This window comes from Pantherophis guttatus, chromosome 8 (assembly GCF_059756535.1).
Source record: "Pantherophis guttatus breed Tessera chromosome 8, ASM5975653v1, whole genome shotgun sequence".
Classification (NCBI taxonomy): domain Eukaryota; kingdom Metazoa; phylum Chordata; class Lepidosauria; order Squamata; family Colubridae; genus Pantherophis; species Pantherophis guttatus.
The window spans coordinates 1,316,035-1,337,362 of record NC_142070.1 but is presented as its reverse complement, the minus strand read 5'-3'; the positions used below and the strand labels follow the sequence as shown (position 1 = coordinate 1,337,362).

Below are 21,328 nucleotides of genomic sequence, written 5' to 3'. Positions count from 1 at the left end.
GGGAAGACCAAGGACAATAGTTCATTCTTCCTAAACAACAACAACAACTGATGAACAATCTGGACTCATAATGCTGGGATCTTTTGTAAAATTAAGCAAATACATTTCCAGCCTGCAAAAAGGCAGGGTCCAGCACTGCTGGCAATTTTCAGCTGGAAAAATTACAAGGCGCAGGATCTGTTGTTCTTTCGGCTGTTTTTTTTATTATGGTTTGATTTATTAAATCTAGATTTCAGTGCTCAATGGCCAAATTGGTTCGTAGTCCTGGTAATTTATTCAATATTGCTGGTGGTGTTTATTTGGTAATTTTTAAAAAGCCCAATTTTGAAAGTACATTTTTTAAAAAAAAAAATTCTTTCTAGCCCAGTGAAAGGAATTGGGATTTCAGCTGGCTGGGAAGGAAGAACAGAGTTTTAAATTTGATTTTCGTTCAGAAAATGAAGGAGCCAACCATTTGTCTGGAATGGAATAGGGTCTCCTGTTTGAGTGGGGGGTGGGGGTGGGGTTGGACTAGAAGACCTTCAAGGTCCCTTCCAGCTCTATTCTGATTGATAGATAGATAGATAGATAGATAGATTGATTGAAACCCCCTTCGGCTGCAAGGACAAGCCAAGGAGCTTCCATAATTAAACCGGGATTAGAGGGTGGGTTTTCCTGTGTAAACACGACCCCAACCTCGCCCTCCGGACTGCTTAGGGGGAGAAGCCCAGCTGAATTCAGCGGGAGCAGACCGTGTGGGTCGGAAGGAAGCCTCATCTTCGCTTTGGAACTGCTGATTTTGCCCGGCAAATCTTCCAGGAGGCTTGGAGAAGCTGCTTAGAAGAAGACCCTTTCCTTTGATGGATGGGACTTCTGTCCATAGAAAGGACTACTTCTCATCTTTGTGTCGCAGTGCAGCCAAATTACTCCATGACAAAGAAAGGCTACGTTCCTTTCACAGCCTCTAGTTGGCCTTTCTTGCAGCCCATATTTATCGTGATAGCTTGGATGATGTTCCCTAGTTTGGTCATGAAACGTCTGCAAGAAAGCCACCAAGCTTAGAGAGCACCAAAGACCCAACAGTCATTGTCCTCCTCCTTCCCCTCCCCGCTCCTCCTCTCCACAAACCCCACTCCCCCTTAGGCACTGATAATCTTACCTAGTTTGGTCATGAAATGTCTGCAAGAAAGCCGCCAAGCTTAGGTAGCACCAAGGACACCCCCCTCCTTCTCCTCTTCCTATTCTCAGCAAACCTCACTCCCTTCTAGTACTGATAATCTTAGCTAGTTTGGTCATGAAATGTCTGCAAGAAATGTCTGCAAGTTTGGTGTTCCTTTATGTGTGTGTGATTTTGTTTTTTCAAAGCTCTGCGGCCACACTGCCCCTCTCACGCACCGTGTATTTGTATTTGCCTTGTACTGATCAGTCTCCCCTTTTGGGGTAGACATTTCAAACAGAGGAGAAGGAGAGACATTCGGCTGGACGATTAAAACCAGGTTAATTGAGCGTCCAGGTTAATTAGAGTGTATTAACAGGTTTGTTTCTGTTTTGATGCACGGCAATTTACGCAGAAGCTGGGCACCTGTACCAAAGGGGTGGCATGCATTGCCAAAAGCTAATAATGTAAGGTAAAGGGGGTTTGTGCATCTAAGGAGATTTCAAGTGAGTCGGTGCACAAGGTGGTGATTGGGAAATAATGGCAGCTGCGATCTAAGATATCTGGATGTTTGGGAAAAGGAGCAAATCGGACCCCTCTCTGAATGTCTGTGTGTGCATGTGTGAATGTGCCTTTGAGTCAGTTTTGACTCCTGGGAATTGCCTCGAAAGGCCCCTGCAGCTTTCCTGGCATGGTTTTTTCATTTTTCACACATTTTTTTAGAAGCGTCAGGTCGCTAAAATTGCATTCTTCAGGAATGGCTTTTGCCACCGAGCATGCAGTGCCCTCTTCCTGCCAGCAGGGGTCTCTTTGGGCGAAGGCGGGGCGCAGATTTCTCTCTCCCTTCCCCTCCCCCCCCATTATTCAGTAAATGCGACGTTTCTAACCCACAAATTTAATCAGCAAACCCCAAAGTCAAGATTTCATATATATATAAAGTCTAGCAGTGGTATCCAAGCAGAAACAAACCTGGATTATTTTAACTCGCTGATTAAAATCATTAATTTTCCCATCCCTTTTCCCACCGTTCTTCCATTGTGGGAATGGACGTCTCTTTCCATTTTTGCCCGTAAAGAATTCTCGCTGCAGTCAGCATATATGCAATATCAAAGCTCCAGATTTTTTTTCCCCAAGCTCCTTTCCAGTACAGGGGGTCCTCGAGTTACAACAGTTCATTTAGTGACCGTTCTCCCCAGCATCCCCCCCCACGGTCACGTGATCAAAATTCAGCCGCCTGGCAACTGGTTCGTATTTATGACGGTCGCAGTATCCCAGGGTCATGTGATCCCTTTTTGTGAGGGGGAAGCCAGACTCACTTAGCAACCGTGTTACCAACTTATCCACTGCAGTGATTCACTTAACAACAGTGGCAAGGAAGGCCGCAAAAGGAAGGGGGCAAAACTCACTTAACAAATGTCTCACTTAACAACAGAAAATTTGGGCTGGAGGATTGCCTGTAATCCTAAAAGGAAAAATATCCATTTTAGGCTAATTTTCAGAATCTTCTACGTTGGATCGGGCACCAGTATTTCTTGGCTTTACCGTCACAGGCCCAGGGAAGCTGTGAAGGGGGAAGAGTGACGCGTCTGTCTTTGTTGGTTCCGCCAGATGCGAAAGGGACCATCCGGGAGATCGTCCTTCCCAAAGGCCTGGATCTGGACCGGCCCAAGAGGACCCGCACCTCCTTCACCGCAGAACAGCTGTATCGGCTGGAGCTGGAATTCCAGCGCTGCCACTATGTCGTGGGCAGAGAAAGGACAGAATTAGCCAGGCAGCTCAACCTTTCGGAGACCCAGGTAAGAGAGGGAGGGAGGGAGGGAGGGAGGGAGGGAGAAAGAGAGAGGGGGAGGGAGAGGGACAGAGAGAGGGAGGGAGGGGAGAAAGGGGTGGAGGGAGAGAGAGAGGGGAGAGGGAGGGGAGAGGGAGAGAGAAGGAGAGAGAGGAAGGGACAGAGAGGGAGGGAGAGAGAGAGAAAGAGGGATGGAGAGGGGGAGGAAGAGGGACAGAGAGGGAGAGAGAGAAAGAGGGAGGGACAGAGAGAGGGAGGGAGGGGAGAAAGGGGTGGAGGGAGAGAGAGAGGGGAGAGGGAGAAAGAAGGAGAGAGAGGGAGGGACAGAGAGGGAGGGGGAGGGAGAAGAAATAGGGAGGGAGAGGGAAAGAGAGAAAGAGGGAGAGGGAGAGATAGGGGAGAGGCAGGGAGAGAGAAAGAAAGAGGGAGGGGGAGGGAGAGAGGGAGGGGAGAGGGAGGGAGAAAGAAAGGGGGAGGGACAGAGAGAAGGAGGGAGAGAGAAAGAGGGACAGAAAGGGGGGGAAGTGGGACAGAGAGAGGGAGAGAGAAAGAGGGAGGGACAGAGAGAGGGAGGGAGGGGAGAAAGGGGTGGAGGGAGGGAGAGAGGGGAGAGGGAGGGGAGAGGGAGAGGGAGAGAGAGGGAGGGAGAGAAAGAGGGAGAGGGAGAGGGAGGGAGGCAGAGGGGAGAGAGAAAGAGAGGGAGGGAAAGGGACACAGAGAGGGTGGGAGACAGAAGGAGAGGGAGAGAGGGAGGTGGGGGGAAGACTCGGCCATAACATCCCTTGGGCTTCCATAGCTTGCATCTCTGGTGGCTTCAGCACTTTTTGTCCTTCTTGTGCTCTGAAGAAGACCTGATGGTCTAGAATGATCAGGGCAGTTTCAGAGGGCAAGAAGGAATGGACCTCAGGGATTATGGTTGTCCCAAATGTGATTTTTTCCAAAAAGGCAACTGGACTTTCTTGGGGTTTTTTTTGCTTTAAAATGTTTTGCTTCTCATCCAGGAAGCTTCTTCAGTTCTGACTGAAAGGTGGGGAATGGAAGGATTTACATTCCTTGCAGTCCTCTGGTTGTTAGTCCTCTCTCTGAGAGCCCTTGATTCAGAATCCCCTGAATCGGAGTGCAAATTTATTTATTTATTTATTAAATTTATATTGCCGCCTATTTGCCCATGGGGACGCAAGGCGGCTCACAGAATATAAAATCTCATTTAAAACACTAAAACTAATAAAAAGGATCAAACCAATTAATATAGTATAATATAATAAAATAATCCCCACCTCACCCCAGTGACAGCAGATCAGAGGAGCCACTTAATGGCCTCCATCCCAGGGCAGAGCCAGGTCTTCAGGGCCATCCAGAAGAGGGTTGGGGTGGGGGCCGTTCTAATCTCTGGGGGGAACGACGTTCCAGAGGGAGGGAGCCACCACGGAGAAGGCCCTTCTTCTGGGTCCCGCCAGATGGATCTCTTTAGCAGACGGGATCTGCAACATGCCTTGCCTCCCTGCTCTAGAGGGTTGGGAAGATGTGACCGGCAAGAGACGGTCCCTCAGATGCCCGCAGAGCCTCCTTGGAACTGCCGAAAGGGCTGTCTTGTGATGGGGAGGGGGTGTCGTATCCCTCCCCCACGGTTGAGAGAGGGCTGCTCCATTTTAACCCACATGGCCTCTTTGACCCCTCTTTCCAACCAGCAGTCCTCTTTGGCCAGAATGTGGACTTCAAAGGAGAAAAAAACCCCAAGAAAGTCCAGCTGCCTTTTGCAACATCATCCGTTCCATCTGAGGCTGGTAGGTCCACTCAGGAGGTGTAGGCAGCCTGCAACGTCTGTTTGCACGGCGCACAATTTGTGGCTCTCTCAATGACCCTGGCTGGACCTTCTAATGGCTGCTGGAAACCAATCAGAACAGATCTCTCTGTGGAGACTCTCCATCGTCCAGGGTCATCACGGTTTCTTCGAAAGGCAACTGGACTCCCTTGGCTGTTTTTTTCCTTGAAAAGGTTTTGCTTCTCCTCTAAGAAGCTCGGTTGGGAATGGGGCAAAACTCGCTTAGCAGCTGTCTCACTTAGCAACAGAAATTTGGATTTGGCCTGCTTGCCTGTATTATCACTCCATCATTATTTGCCAGGCAGGAGTGTCCTTTCCGACTGCTGTTCCTCTTGGGGACCCTCTTCTCTGCCCCCTCCCCGATCTCCTGGGCGAGAGCAGGCGGCGACCTTGGAAGGAAGATGCCAGCACCGTAATTAATCCGCCGTGTCAGGGGCCAGGACCTGAGAGGCAAATCCAACCGACTGCCACAGGTTCATGTTCCTGCTGAGCCCAGCTGGGCAGGGGAGACTTAGCCAAAGGCCGAAAGGGCATTTCCTACCCACCCCTGCAGGCACCCCCTCCCCGGATCTTCCTCCAAGGACGGGCTCAGCAGGGCATTTCCTTAAGCCCAGAAGTCACCTGAGCTGCTCAGGGCTCTGCTCCAGCATCCCAGGGGGACAAAACCACAGGTAAAGGATCGCTCTGTGGAGGCACACAGGTGGCCTTGAACTGGACTGGAGGCTAAAACATACGATGAACGGTTGCAGGAACTGGGCCTGGCTAGTCTAGGGAAGAGAAGGACCAGGGGAGACAGGATAGCAGCCTTCCAATATTTGAGGGGCGGCCACAGAGAGGAGGAAGGGGGTCAACCTGTCTTCCAAAACATCTGAAAACAGGACAAGAAGCAACAGATGAAAATTAATCAAGGAGAGAAGGAAAGAATGGGAGGGAGGGAGTGGAGGCCAGCAAGCCAACCAGTCCAGTTAACAAAAGCTCGGGAGCCCAAGAAACTTGGCAATGTTGGCACCAGCTGCCATGACAGACAGAAAGAGAGGAGTAGGAAGTCTTACAAGGAAGCTGCTGGGAACTGGAGGAAAAAAAGAAAGAAAGAAAGAAAGAAAGAAAGAAAGAAAGAAAGAAAGAAAGAAAGAAAGAAAGAAAGAAAGAAAGAAAAAAAGAAAGAAAAAAAGAGAAAAAAAGAAAGAAAAAGAAAGAAGGAAAGAAGGAAAGAAGGAAGAGGGAGGAAGGAGGGAGGGAGGGAAAGGAAGAAAGGAAGGGCCTTCTCCGTGGTGGCTCCCTCTCTCTGGAATGTCATTCCCCCAGAGATTAGAATGGCTCCCACTCTAATACTCTTCCAGAAGGCACTGAAGTTGTGATTTTGCCAGTGGGCCTGGGGAGCCCACAGCGGGATGGAGCCCATTAAATGGCTCATGTGATCTGCTGTCACTGGGGTGGGAGGTAATTTTATTATATTATATTAATTTATTTGATTCTTTTTATTAGTTTTATTTTTTAAAATGAGATTTTATATTTTATAAGCCACATTGAGTCACCATGGGCAAATAGGCGGCAATATAAATTAAATAAATAAATAAATAAATAAATAAATAAATAAATAAATAAATAAATAAATAAATAAATAAGAAAGAAAGAGAAAGAGAGAGAGAGAGACAGAGTGGGAAGGGAGGAAGGAAGGAAAGAAGGTATATACCATGTTCAGCACTATGCTAATCTTTTGCATTCTGGAACATAATCCTCTTTCCTGTTTTAAATTGGCAATTTTTGCCCCCTTCCTCCTCACTTTCTCAGAAGGGTATTTGTGGGACACAGAGAGAGAGTCAGTCTCTGGAGCATCAGCATCCTGGACATTTCCCTCCCTCCCCACCAGGTCCCTTGATTGACAGGTCCCTGGGCAGGAGCCTGGAGCAGACCAGTCCAGCAAGGCCTATGGGAAGACTCTGGGTTGATGCAGCTCCGTCAAAGGGGAGGGGGTGGGTCAAAAGATGCTCCCACCTCCAGCAACTGGGCAGGGTTGAGCAGAGAAACTGTCCATTACACACAAACCCCCCTCCCTGACTAGGTCCTGCAACCTCTCTGGCGTCTCTCTCCCCCTTCTGGGAAGGGCTCACAATCCTCTCTGAGCCCCATGGATTGGTGTCATCCGGGACCTATTTTTAGCCTGATAAATCCCAAATCAGGGAAGATTGTATCACTGAACGGCCAGCCCCACCAGGTAGGCCAGAGCAGGCAAATCAGGGCCACCAAAAGGCCAAAGCGATTTTCATTCAGGCTGGCCAGAGGAAGAGATTCTGCTGGGCTACTACCACTATTCTTCATATTATTTCCTCCTCCTCCTCCTCCTCCTCCAACCCCGTCCTCTTCCTCTTCTCCTCTCCCTCTCCCTCCTCAGAATACTATCACATTCTGGACTTTAAAAGGTTTCAGTCCCTTTTGCCCAGAGCAATCCCTCTTGTTATCTCGGCCAAGATAATCTCCCTGCAACACATATCAGTGCTTGGTTCATCTAGAAAACAACCTTCTTCCCTCCCTCCCTCCCTCTCCTTCCTTCCTTCCTTTTCATCCTTCCTTCCTTCCTTCCTCCCTCCCTTGTCTCCTTCCTTCTCCCTCCCTCTCCTTGCTTCCTTCATTTTCATCCTTTCTCCCTCCCTCTGTTCCCTCTCCTTCCTTCCCTCCTTCCTCCCTCTCCTTGCTTCCTTCCTTCCTTCATTTTCATCCTTCCTCCCTCCCTTCCCTCTCCTTCCTTCTCCCTCCCTCTCCTTTCTTCCTTCCTTTTCATCCTTCCTTCCTCCCTTCCCTCTCCTTCCTTCTCCCTCCCTCTCCTTTCTTCCTTCATTTTCATCCTTCCTTCCTCCCTTCCCTCTCCTTCCTTCCCTCCTCCCTCCCTCCCTCTCCTTCCTTCCTTCCTTCCCTCCTCCCTCCCTCTCCTTGCTTCCTTCCTCCCTTCCCTCACCTTCTCTTGCCCTCCCTCTCCTTCCTTCCTTCCTTCATTTTCATCCTTCCTCCCTCCCTTCCCTCTCCTTCCTTCTCCCTCCCTCTCCTTTCTTCCTTCATTTTCATCCTTCCTTCCTCCCTTCCCTCCTCCCTCCCTCTCCTTGCTTCCTTCCTCCCTTCCCTCCCCTTCTCTTGCCCTCCCTCTCCTTCCTTCCTTCCTTCATTTTCATCCTTCCTCCCTCCCTTCCCTCTCCTTCCTTCTCCCTCCCTCTCCTTTCTTCCTTCATTTTCATCCTTCCTTCCTCCCTTCCCTCCTCCCTCCCTCTCCTTGCTTCCTTCCTCCCTTCCCTCCCCTTCTCTTGCCCTCCCTCCCGGCGGCTGAGGAACAGGGAGTTGAAGTCCGCCCACCTTCAAGCGGCCGAGGTGGCGAAGTGTCGGGCTCGGGGTGTGGGCGCTGCTGACCCCTCCTCCCTCCTCCTCCCCCCGCAGGTGAAGGTGTGGTTCCAGAACCGGCGCACCAAGCAGAAGAAGGAGCAGAGCCGCGAGGCGGAGAAGCGCGGCGGCCCGGCGGCCCCCTCGGAGGCCTTCGCCACCTGCAACCTGCTGAGGCTGCTGGAGCAGGGGAGGCGCCTCTCCGTGCCGGCGCCCCCCGCGCTGCTCCCGCCGGCCGCGCCCGCTCCTTCCCCGGGGCTGCCCAGGGCGGAGGCGGAGAGTCCCCGGGCCCCGCTCCCGCTCTGCTTCGCCGCGCCCCTCGCGGGCAGCCTCCGCCAACGGCCCTCCGCCTTCGAGCCCTACGCGCGCCTCGGGAGGAGGGACAGCCCGCCGCGCCGCCACAAGGAGCCCGCCAGCCCCTGAACGCCTCTCCGGCCCCCGCACCGGCTGGGAGCAGCCGACACCACCGACCTCCCCCGCCCCGGTGGGCGTGGCAGTGGCAGTGGGACCCTTGCACGGGAATATTAAAACCACCGCTCCTGCCAAAGCCGGCTCCCTGCTGTGACTGGGGGGGGGGCGGGGGAGGGCTTGGGCACGAGCTGGGGGGGGGGCGTGGGGGTCTTCCTTCCGTGGCGTCACCAAGCCAGAGAGACGCGAGTGGGGGCTGGGGAGGGGACAGAGGCGCCTTTGAGCCGGTGAGAAAGGGGTCGGGGGGCTCAGCCCGCGAAGGGGCTGCAGGAAGGAATCGGCTGTCGGGACAGAATTGGCCAGAAAGTTTAAGGGAGATGCGGGAGCTCTGAAATGATGGTCATTACCTTAGCATCCCCTCCCTCTCTTCCTCCCAGGGCTCCTTCCTTCTTTCTTCCCTTCCCTCCCCTCTTCTTCTTCCTTCCTTCCTTTCCCTCCTTCCTTCTTTCCTCTCCAGCTCCTGCATTGCTTCCTCCCTCCCTCTCCTTGCTTCTTTTCCTTTCCTCTCTCCCTTTTCTTTCATTTCCTTCCCTTTCTCCTTCCTTCCCTCCCTTCCCCTCCCTCCCTTCTTCTTTTCTTGCTCCTTCCCTTCCTTCCCTTTCTCCCTCCCTCCTTCCTGCCTTCCATTCCTTCCTCCTTTCCTCCCTCCCTCCCTCCAGGTGAGAATCCTAGTCAGAGTCCCAGAACTTGTTCTCACTGCCCTGAGCTCTTGCCGCTGTCCCCCTCCGGCTGGGGATGATGGGCTGAAGGAGGAGGGCTGCAAAGCCAGGGAAGAAACCACCTTCTCACTGATCATCCAGGAAGGATCCAGAGGGCACAGCCAACTGCCTGCCATCCTCAGGGTTGGAACTGTCAGAGTCATTCATTGAAATGGGTTGTGGAAATGGAATGAATGAATTAATGAATGAATTAATGAATGAATGAATGAATATCTCTCAACACCGGTGGGGGGGAAAAGGGAGAGGGTCCCCTTTATCGCTGTTTGACCTTGGGTGTCTTGAGATCGAGGTGCTGACTTCAAATTTTAGCATGATGTATTCATCACAGGTGGATAATCTAACGCACAGAGAGAGAGACACACAAAACTTTTGTCCCCCTCCAAACATTTTCCACAATTGCTTAAAGCTTGGCAATCCACTTTTCCTACGCACTTGAGGAGAAAACATGTGAAACCTGCTTTGAAGAAAACATAAACCTATTTTCTAAAGCAATGAAAGAACCAAATTTATTTAATGATCCTTATTGCTTTTTAATCAATAACGAGTCGTCATGGGGACAACCAGATTTGTGATCTTTTTTGGGGTGGGTGGGTGCTGGTTGTTAAATGAATGCTACCGTTGTTAAATGAATCCATTGTTCATTATGGGGCATTTCTGCCAAAAACCAGATGTAAATACTGTTGTTGTTTTTTTTGCTAAAAACATCCTAAATCAGGGGTCTCCAACCTTGGAAACTTTAAGACTTGTGGACTTCAACTCCCAGCTTTGCTGGCTGAGGAATTCTGGGAGTTGAAGTCCACAGGTCTTAAAGTTGCCAAGGTTGGAGACCCCTGCCCTAAATTACAGTCAGGTCACTGCCGGACACTGAAGTAGCCTTTTCTCAAGCCCTTTTTGGGGAGGGGTCCACCATTGCTTCAAAGGGTCACTAAGTGAGCATTCATAAGTTGAGAACCACTTGTACAAAGTCTACCTCTATACAGGTAGTCCTCAACTTACAACAAGTTCATTTAGCAACCATTCAAAGTTACAATTGCACTGAAAAAAAGTGACAGCTGTTTTTCCATGATAAAAATTTGGACATTTGGCAACCGGCTCGTACTTATGACGGTCACAGCATCTCAGGGGGCGGGAGGTGTCACGTGATTACTTTTTTTGTGACTTTCTCACAAAGCAAAGTCAAGATTCATTTAACAATTGTGTTGCTTAACAATGGCAGGGATTTGCTTCACAATTGTGGCCAGACAGGTCATAAAATGGGGCAAAACTCACTTCACAACCGTCCCGCTTAGCAACAGCAAGGTGGGGCTCAATTGTGGCCGTATGTTGAGGATTACCTGTACACAAGCCACTCATTGTTGGGGAGGGCCATCAGATTTTCAATCCACCGAGTGAAAAAGCCATATATTTATTTATTCCGGTGCTGAAGCTTCGATATCTGGCCATACGTCCATCATTCAAGACAATATTATCCTCTGTGAATTTTAGCTTTGGTTGCACAATCATATTTATACAATCCACTACTTCCTCCTAAACTTTAGACTCTGTCAAAACATGCATTTGAAAAGAGCAGTGGTCTTTAGTACGTCTCTCTAATGAAAAGACCCAAACTTCAGAATAGGAGACAGCAGAATGCAGCCGTGTCAGTTTATAACTATTTTCTCTCCTCCCCACCACCAGAAAAATTAAGTGCAAGCCTTCCCTCCATCCAATAATTAAAAACCTCTGCTTTAGCACCATTGTCATCTACAGCAGTCTTTCTCAAACTTGGCAACTTTAAGACGGCTGGACTTCCCTTCCCAGACTCCCAGAATTCCCCTGCCAGCCACCGGGCAAAACTATCACTGTTAAACCTAGTTTTTTTTTGTTTTTTAAAAAAATTTGATTTATATGCCGCCCTTCTCTGGAGACTCAGGGCGGCTTACAATGCATTAAGCAACAGCCTTCATCCTTTTGTATATTTATACAAAGTCAGCTTATTGCCCCCACAAACTGGGTCCTCAATTTACCTACCTTAGAAAGGATGGAAGGCTGAGTCAACCTTGAGCCTGGTAAGATTCAAACCTGCAGTAATTGCAGGCAGCTGTGTTAATAACAAGGTGCTTCAGACCACTGTACTACCAAAGCCCAGTTTCAATGTCCTTTTCAAAGAATCTCCTTGGTCAAGGATTTGTGCCACTTTAAGACAGCTGGACTGCAACTCCCAGAATTCCCTTCCGGCACGGCTGTCAGAGGAATTCTGGGAGTTAAAGTCCACCTACCTGAAAGCGGCCAACTTTGAAAAAAAGGGAGTTAATAACAGGAGAAGGGGTTCACCTCCGGTGGCTTTAATCCTTCTCCTTGGTCAAGGATTTCTGCCACTTTCAAGATAGATGGACTTCAACTCCCAGAATTGGGAGCATGGCCGGCAGGGGAATTCTGGGAGTTGAAGTCCACCTATCTAAAAGCAGCCAAGTTTGAAAAAGTTAATAGGACTTCACCTCCGATGGCTTTAGTGCCTTTCTCCAAGAGTCTCCTTGCTCAAGGATTTTTGCAAAACCTGGCAAAAAAAAAATAATAATCCCAATTTCCGAAAGGCATTTGCACAGCAGGAAAAGAAGGGCGGAAAGCTGTAATGAATTTGCAGCAAAGAGAAATCCCAGCATTGTTGGGACAAACCTGCTTAGAACAGGTGAGGCAGGAACTTTCCAACCTGCTGACCAGCTTTGCAGCTGCCTCCAAGTTTACAGCAAACAGATTTTGCTGTGTGCAAACGCAACACACCCAGGGCAGAGTTGTCCTGCCGGCCTCTTGGATCTGGTATAAAACCCTGCAAACGGCTGGAGGCTGGCTTGCTTTCCTGCAAACCAGCATTGTTTGTTTGAAGGAACATGGCTACCAAGGTGGATGTCGGAATCCGGGGTTTGCCAGGAGCTCCAGATGGGGTCAAGGAACATTTCCAAGCCGTGACTCGGAACTACATCACTCATCCCAGGCTGAGTGAGTGTATTTTGTGGTGTGTGATTGTGAGGGAACAATGCAACGGGGCGAAGGCTCTCATTTTTAGGCTGTGAGAAAGTTTGTTCGCTTGAGTGAGAGAAAAGACCCGGGTTCAAATCGAGGTGGCATTCGCGCATGGTCAGATGTCCCAGCCAACCTTGGCTGATTTGCAAGATGGACATTGCTTCTTTGTTTCCCTGATGTGCTTCCTGCCCGTTGGGAATTTCCTAGAGAGGGGGAAGATGATTATTCCAGAGGTCGGTGGATTATGGGTCTTATTATCTCTGGTGGCTGAGAAGCATGGGCCCTGGAGACTGAAAAAGAATAACAGAGGCGGAGGGGGCCCTTGGAGGTCTTCCAGTCCAGTTGGCAACTTGAAGACTTGCTGGCTGAGGAATTCTGGGAGTTGAAGTCCACAAGTCTTAAGGTTGCCGAGCTTGGAGAGCCCTGTTCCAGGACAACTTTTTTCAAAGTTGACTTCAACTCCCACCCAAAAGGTGCCAGGTTTTGAACTGCAGCTAGTCCCTGACTTACAACCGTTCGTTTAGTGACCTTTTCAAAGTGACAACGGCCCTGGAAAAAATTGACTTACGATCATGTTTCACGCTTACGACCGTTGCAGCCTCCCCATAGTCAGGTGATCAAAATTCAGACGCTTGGCCACTGGTTCATACTTATGACGGTCGCAGTGTCCCAAGGTCACGCGACCTTCTGACCAGTCAAGTCAACGGGGAAGGCGGATTCACTTAACAATTGTGGTCGTAAGTCGAGGAGTACCTGTATAAATGGGGCATAGTATCTCCCCCTCAGTGGGACCGGAGGGAGTCCCACGTCAAACTGTAGATGACATCGTGACCGGCTGTCAGCTGAAGGAATATATCGGTCCAGTTTCTGATTTATTTTTTTATAGATATTTTTATGCAGCCCTTCACTGGTTAGATGGCCAAGACGTGGGTATCTGAATACAGGGGGTCCTCGACTTACGACCACAATGGAGCCCGAAATTTCTGTTGCTAAGTGAGACATTCGTTAAGTGAGTTTTGCCCCGTTTTACCACCTTCCTTGCCACCGTTGTTAAGCGAATCGCTGCCGTTGATAACTTAGACACACCTAGGTCACTAAGTGAGTCTGGCTTTCCCCGTCGACTTGGCTTGTCGGAAGGTCGGGAAAGGGGATCACGTGACCCCGGGACGCTGCGACCGTCATAAATATGACTCAGTTGCCATCCGTCCGAATTTTAATGATGTGTCCACGGGGATGCCGTAACGGTCGCAAGTGTGGAAAATGATCCCACGTCACTTTTTCCCGTTTTGCCGTTGTAGCTTTGGTCACTAAATGAACCATTGTAAGTTTGAGGACTCGCTGTATAGATCTTTTTAACATTCATGTTTGACTGTGTATTTAATTTGAGTGCCATGTTACTATGCCTTGGAAGCCCGTGTATGATAAGCCACAGGGTATCAAAATAAACTCCTTGCTAAAATGCCCTCCTGGTTTCCTGAAGCTTCCTTCCTCACGGGATCCCTTACCGTCATCCAGAGATTCCCGTGACCTTGAACGGGTCCCGCAGCCGGGATCGAGCGGCTGAAGCAAGAACCAGCCGGCTGGAGCGACTGCAAAGCCTCCCCGGGTTTTGTTATTAACGGACACATCAGCAAATAGTGGAGTTTCCAACTGGGAGGAAGGATGGCAGGAGGCCCCTTCTTTCCACCTCTCGGCTGCTCAAAGGCACCTCAAATTCTGGGAGTTCTAGTCCCCACAGTTTAAGGCATGCTGGCTGAGGGGTTCTGGGAGTTGCAGTCCACCCATCTAAAAGCCTGCTGTCTGTCGGATTCTGGGAGTTGTAGTCCACCCATCTGAAGGCATGCTGGCTGGGGGATTCTGGGAGTTGCAGTCCACCCATCTAAAAGCATGCTGGCTGGGGGATTCTGGGAGTTGCAGTCCACCCATCTAAAAGCCTGCTGGCTGGGGGATTCTGGGAGTTGTAGTCCACCCATCTGAAGGCATGCTGGCTGGGGGATTCTGGGAGTTGCAGTCCACCCATCTGAAAGCCTGCTGGCTGGGGGATTCTGGGAGTTGAAGTCCACACAGTTTAAGGCAGGGTGGCTTTGGGATTCTGGGAGTTGTAGTCCTCCCATCTGAAAGCATGCTGGCTGGGGGATTCTGGGAGTTGAAGTCAAGTCCACACAATTCAAAGCATGGGGGAATTCCGCAAGTCTTCGTCCCTTCAAGTTGCCAAGTTTGAAAAACACGGCCTCAAACCCTGCCTGCAAATGCGCTGTGACACGCCAGGGTTTGCTTTTTGCAAAACCCTCCCTGTCCGGTCCATCGCTCGGTACCACAACCCCCCCGCCTGCCCCCCTCCCACCGAGTCACGTGACCCTGCAGGTGTGTCTGGGAACCCTCGGCCGCTGCCCCTAATTAGTGGCCTAGTGCAGCCGCCCGCTGGGCTTTTCACCAGCCCCGCTTGCCTTGGCCGGCCAATGTGTTTGACAAGTGACACATCGCACAATAGGCAGGTTGCCTGGGCAGGCGTGGGGGGTGGGGGCTCGGGGGTGGGGGGCAGGGGGGCCTGGAAAAGCGGGGCCGATAGGGACCATCGGAAAAGTTTGCGATTGTCTGGATGAGCAGAGATTGTGCCGAGGGTTTTTTCCCAAGATTCCTGCAGAGCGTAAACATGGATAATACTTTAGCCTGGATGGTTTGCCATCGTGGTCAACAGGGAATGATGATCTCTATAAGGCTGCAGGTCGTCCTTGACTTACAACAGTTCATTTAGTGACGGTTGAAAAAGTGACGGTGGCACTGAAAAAAAGGGACTTATGGCTGTTTTTCACACTTACGACCGTTACCGCATCCCCGGGGTCACATGATCAAAATTCAGCCACTTGGCAACTGACCTGTATTTATGACGGGCACTGTGCCCCGGGGCTCCATGGGATCCCCTTGGGCGACCTCCGAGTTTTCCGCTGTGCTCTTAAGACCCTGCTCTTCCGTCAGGCAGGGCTAGCTTCATAAATTGAGTTTTAAATTCGGAGTTCTTAAATTTTGGGGTTTTTTTAGTTAATTGGCCTTAAATGTAATACTTTCAATAATTTTTAAATTTAAATTGTGATATTTGTATTTGTGTTTTTACCTGGCTGTACACCGCCCCGAGTCCTTCGGGAGAAGGGCGGTATAGAAATAAAATTATTCTTATCCTTATCCTTAAAGAGTCTCAGTGGCTCACTTAACAACTGTGGCAAGAAAGGTTGTAAAATGAGTCAAAACTCACTTAACAACCGTCTCGCTTAGCAATGGAAATGTTGTCGTCGTAAGTCGAAGACTACCTGTATACGGCTCTTCCCTTGTGTGGGGGTTGGACTAGAAGACCTCCAAGGTCCCTTCCAGCCCTAGGACCCTGGGATTCCTCTCTTGAAGGGGACATATTTGCCTGTGGCTATTTGCAATATTTTTGGAAGACAAAAGCCGAGGTCTAAGAAACGTGGAAAGGAAGACACCTGGAATGGAGCATGAACCATTTCTGGTGCTTCTCCATGTTTTGGGTGAGTTCCTAGCAATGGTGAAATCCAAATTTTTTTACTACCTGGTTCTGTGGGCGTGGCTTGGTGGGCATGGCAGGGGAAGGATACTGCAAAATCCCCATTCCCTCTCCACTCCTGGGAGAAGGATATTGCAAAATCCCCATTCCCATCCCGCTCTGGGGCCAGCCAGGGGTGGTATTTGCTGGTTCTCCGAACTGCTCAAAGTTTCTGCTACCGGTTCTCCAGAACCTGTCTGAACCTGCTGGATTTCACCCCTGATTCCTACATTTCTCAATCAAGTTGGTCAATCAACGTGAGGATAGTTGAGTTAAACCTTCTTACATCATCATCATCATCATCATCAGAACAGAATAACAGAATAACAGAGTTGGGAGGGACCTTGGAGGTCATCTAGTCCAACCCCCCTTTGCCCAAGCAGGAGACCCTACACCATTCCTGACAGAGGGCACTCCAGTCTCTTCTTGAAAGCCTCCAGGGATGAAGCTCCCACCACTTCTGAAGGCAACTTCTCTTCCACTGGATGACTGTTTTCACTGTTGGCTGGAGGTTTGAAGTCCACAAGTCTTAAAGGTTGGAGACCCCTGCTTTAGGGTATCTATACAGGCTGGAAATAGATACGTCCCCTCTGTGGAAGGATTGGACTCCAACTCCCGTGGCCCCCAGCCCCCTTGACCACCGCAGCTGGAACTGGCCTCTGCAGAGGGGCTCCTGGGGGCTACCCCTGTCTCTAATGATTTCATTGACGGAGGATTTGGAAAGAATTTGGAATTCAGGCCGTGCTGGCAAGATGCCATAATCTGGGTGGCATGTCAACTGGATCTTGAGAATGTGCGACGGGGGACATGTGTTTATTATCTGGAGGCAGAAAAGCTCTGCGGAACTACAATTAGGAGAAATTGGGAAAGGAAAAAAGGATCCCCCCCTCCTTCTGGCTGAGTGGTAGATCTCGCCCCGTTGAGTCATCCTGGGTTCCTTCTACATGCCATGAACATGGCAGAGGTAGAACTGGTTGATATTGGAGACGCCAAGCTGGGTTCCGTTTAAAGAGAAGGCTGGGTTTGAAATACACAGGCAAGGAATCTGTCAGTCATGAGCCCTGGGGACTGCGGATGTATACATTAAAAACCCCTGGAGGTTTTCTGAAAGAGAGGGAAAGAGAAGGAGAGAGAGAAAGAAAGAAAGAGAAAGAAAGAAAGAAAGAAAGAAAGAAAGAAAGAAAGAGAAAGAGAAAGAAAGAGAGAAAGAAAGAGAGAAAGAAAGAGAAAGGAAGTAAGAGAGGGAAAGAGAAAGAAAGGGAAAGAAAGAGAAAAAAGGAAAGAAACAGAAAGAGAGAAAAAGAGGGAAAGAAAGAGAAAGAAAGAAAACGAGAAAGAGAAAGAGAGAAAGAAGAGAAAGAAAAAGGAAGGGAGAGAGAGAGAGAGAGAGAGAGAAAGAAAAAAAGAGGGGGGGAGAGGGAAAGGGGTGTGTGTCTCTTTCAGCCAGAGGAAGATCCTGCCAGGAGCCAAGAACGGACTTTGCAGAGGAGCCCTGGAAGGGCTGTCTGGGAAGTGGGACCCCACCCAACAGATGCGGAGGCCAGGAAGGGAGGGGGCTGGTGGAGGGGAAGCAATTAGTGAGTCGGGGGTCCTCTTTGTCAGATGGGTCAATTTCCTCTGCTCCTCGTCCCCCCTTTCCCTCTCCCTTCACCCCACCAGCGCACACAATGGGCAGGGTTAATTCGGGCTGCGGATGGCAGGAGCGGGTAAATTTGAGGGAGGAGGAGGAGGAGGGGGCCAGGTTCAAAGACCCTCTCTTTCACACACACACACACACTCACACACTTTGCAGAATCCCCTGTCCTCTGTGCCCAAAACCCCTGTCATCCAGGGTTTCCACCGGTCCCTCCACCTGGCCAAAGGACCCCTCCCCCGACCACCCACTTAGTGACATGTCCTGCTGTGAAGCTATAAGGCCCCCTTTTCTTCCAGAGGTCCTTGGATGATCTGAAGGGCTGCTCTCTCTGGGGGTCGGCTTGCCTCCCCTGACCCCTTGCAGCTCCAAGAGGAGGAGGAAGAGGAGGAGGGATGATGGTTGAGGAAGAGGAGGAGGAAGATGGATGGGGAAGATGGATGATGAGGGATGATAATGGATGATGAATGAAGGTGATGATGGATGAAGGTGATGATGCTGGAGGAAGATGATGACGGATGAGGATGGATGAGGATGAAGATGAGGATGTTGATGGATGAGGATGAAGATGAGGATGGATGAAGATGATGAACATGGATGATGATGATAACAGATGATGATGCATGAAAATGATGATGATGGATGAAGATGATGGATGATGCCTGATGATGATGATGGATGATGGTGATGATGGTCATTTTCCTTACCTGGATTTCAGTCTCCGACTTCCTCACCTGCCCTGCAAGGGCTGTTGCTTTACACCCTTCAGACCAAAGCCCAGATGATGCCTTTTGGCCGCTGCAGGGGGCATTGCTCATAAAAGCCAGCCCCCCTCCCCCAAGGAGGAGGACCAGGGATCTCCTGCTCTACACCTGGGCACCGCTGACCAAGCCTGCTCAATTGCCCCATGCGGTGGTTCCTTGAGCGATGCAGGGACCCAGGCAGTGTCAAAGGAGAGGAGGACAAGGGGTGGCTGAGTAGGAGGGCCCCTCCTCTTCCTCTATAGGAATTCCAAAGCCAGCCTTTGAAATTTGGGGTGCCTGGGTGGGGAGGGAGGGGGGGGTTCTGAAGACATCCTGCAGGACAGCTGTTCCACTTTCCCTGAATGTCAGGCAACCGTCCGCAGGTCCCTTCAAGACACCAAGGTCGCAACTACCCCAAACCTCAAGAAATGCAAGGAGGGGTCTCTCCAAAGGAGGCAGAAACGCTGATGCCCCTTTCTCCAGAAGTATCCCTGAGACCCTCAGCCAAGGAGGGGCTTCACTGCGATGCAGTCTGGTTGGAAGCCCCCAGTTGGGGAAGCCTGAGACTGGACTGGGTAGAGGAATCAAGCTCTTCATTTGGGAGGGGGAAGAAATAGGGGGGAAGGGTTTGTTCTGCACCTGTTGGGCTTCCTCAGGGGGATCCCCATCAACTGGTTTGGCCAACGTCAAGAAAGGAGAGCTACGATAGGATGGGAAGCAGGTCACGTTTGCTTCCTTTGTTTAGTCTATTTTCATCAACATTATCTCATTCCACCATCTCTCTCTCTCTCTCTCCATCATCTATCTATCTATCCACCATCTATCTATCTATCTATCTATCTATCTATCTATCTATCTATCTATCTATCTATCTATCTATCTATCCATCATCTATCATTATCTATGTCCATATCTATCTATCTATCTATCTATCTATCTATCTATCTATCTATCTATCTATCTATCTATCTATCTATCTATCCCTATCAGGAAGGAAGGAAGGAAGGAAGGATCTTCCAGCTGACAGGATATCTCTAAATTTGCAGTTCTGGATCTGGCTGGCCCCCAATTCCTTGGGCTTTGCACCCCTCTTTCTACTCTCAAGGCTTTGGGGTTTGGCTCCTTGAGCTCTTTAGGATGGTCCAAGACTTCTTCTCCACCGATGGTCCAGCAAACCTCAGCCAGGACATCTTGCAACGTGCAAAGCTAACCTTTCACCCAGTCTCGCTCGGCTGTCAAGGCAAATGATGTCTCCAAAATTCCCGGCGCAGCTGTGTGCCCACCTGGGCGTTTGGGGCCAGGAATGCTAATCCCGCCTTAATTGTATGTGAGCCCCTTTGGCCAAGGGAGGAAGCAAGCGAGCCAGCGGTGGCCTGAGAAGGAAAGCCAGAGGGGTGAGCGTCTGGGCAGACCCGGAGAAGAACCATCCAGGCCTGCAGATCTCTGGTGGCTTTCCAAATAGGATGCTGCGGTGTTAAAACATGGCTGCTTTTTCTTCTTTTTTCTTTTGCAAAAGGGAAACGGAGAGAAGCGGCTCTTCCAGGCGCTGCAGAAACGCAAACCGGACGCTGAGTATTTAGGACAGCAGAGGAGGCCTGGTCTTCCTGCCCTCTGCCCTCTGGGGAGGCCCCACAGCACAGATGTGTCTGCTGAGGAGGCCAGGCTTGGTGAAACCTACTGAGCAGGTCACAACCTTTACAGAAATGGTGGCTGTGGGTGTCAGACCTCATGGAGTTGACGGGAAGCGGGCTGGAGGGGGGAGGTGGTGGCCCGTGAAGGAAGGCCTCTTTGGGAAGCTGCTGGGGGCCACCTCTGGAGCTCTCGCTGACCTTCGGATGGGGACTCGCCAGCTGAACAAAACCAGAAGATTAAACCTGGTGGAAACCACGGAAGGTGTCCATCTCGGCGGAAGGGAATCCGGCTCAACAGCTGGTTGCAAAGAGCAGGAAGCAAAACCTTCCGAGATGGTGGTTGAAGATCCGAGAAGAAGACGTGACACAGTCTGTGGACCTGACGGAGGTCTCCGAATTGCACAGATGGCTAGTCTAGGGTGAAGCTTGTTGTTCCTTTCACAAAACAAGTGTGGCAGCATTCTGGCCTCTTTCTGCCCTGGTGGCTTTCCCAGGCCACCGAAAAGCTTTGCCGAAAGAGATTTGAGATGAAGGGAGGAATGAAGAAAAGATGGAAGAAGGACAGGAAGAAAACAACTGGTGAACTTCCAGCGTTGGAGGATTTACAACTTCTGAACAGCTTGCCTGCAGAAGTTGTGAATGCTCCAACACTGGAAGTTTTTAAGAAGATGTTGGATAAGCACTTGTCTGAAGTGGTTGGACTAGAAGACCTCCAAGGCCCCTTCCAACTCTGTTAATCTGTTAAAGTACCTTCTATCTTGATGGCTTTCAAAAAAAAAAAAAGCCCAATATTTCCCCCAATTTTCTCGTTTCAAGCGCTGAGGTAGAAGATCACCCAAATTTGGAGAGATCCCAAAGGAGATAAATTACCTTGGGTTAAAGTACTACTGAATTATTGATTTCTACAAAGAAATCTTACCTTTTGCAGTGATGCAAAACCAGGTCAACTGACTTGGCTGTTCTGTGCTTCATCAAAGTGAAGATTTGGGACAAAGAAATGTTTCTCCCCCCCCCCACTCTCAGGTGGTCTTTTAAGGTGCTGGTTCTTACCATGAAAACATTATATGGCTTCAAGACAGGCAAAATGATTAGGAGACCTCTAGAATGTCTCAATTTTTTTTTTTTAAAAAAAACAAGTTTTATTGGTTTTTTTCTTTTCTCCTCTCCCACCTTCACCCAAATCTTTCTTTTTTCTTTTTTTGAACAGAGCGTTGGTCGTTTCTTATCTTATACAATTAGTCAAAGTCAAATACATTTTACTCAATTACAATTTTTGTCAGTATCGTCTTCCCCGCTTTTCCTTTTTTTGAATACACCTCAGTATTTCTATACTTGCATACGTAAACATCTTCTTCATTCAGTAAACATCCCTAAATTCTAACTTTACTATTTATACCTATTTATCCTCTTTTATTTTTTAACAATTCAGTCTTTTTCTTAATATATTTATACTTAATAAATATATT

At 49.7% G+C, this 21,328-nt stretch overlaps 2 protein-coding genes across 4 annotated transcripts in view; both read left to right on the top strand.

Annotated features, from left to right (window-relative positions):
* Nucleotides 1–8,662, top strand: part of VAX2 (ventral anterior homeobox 2) — a 32,680-nt gene extending 24,018 nt beyond the window's left edge. The window contains exons 2-3 of the mRNA XM_060682328.2: nt 2,744–2,931; nt 8,170–8,662. Of these exons, the coding sequence (XP_060538311.2) occupies nt 2,744–2,931; nt 8,170–8,535 (554 nt within the window). The 3' untranslated portion in view covers nt 8,536–8,662. The remainder of the gene's footprint in view (nt 1–2,743; nt 2,932–8,169) is intronic.
* ATP6V1B1 (ATPase H+ transporting V1 subunit B1) overlaps nt 2,795–21,328 on the top strand; it is a 44,132-nt gene continuing 25,598 nt past the window's right edge. The window contains exon 1 of one of the 3 annotated variants that reach the window (XM_087874439.1): nt 2,795–2,931. Coding sequence is in view for 2 of the 3 variants with exons in the window: in XM_087874438.1 (XP_087730564.1) it covers nt 11,911–12,275 (365 nt within the window). In the remaining variant the exon portion in view is untranslated. Of the gene's footprint in view, nt 2,932–11,766; nt 12,276–21,328 lie in introns of those variants that run through there. The other 2 variants (XM_087874438.1, XM_060682327.2) reach the window with 2 other exon arrangements.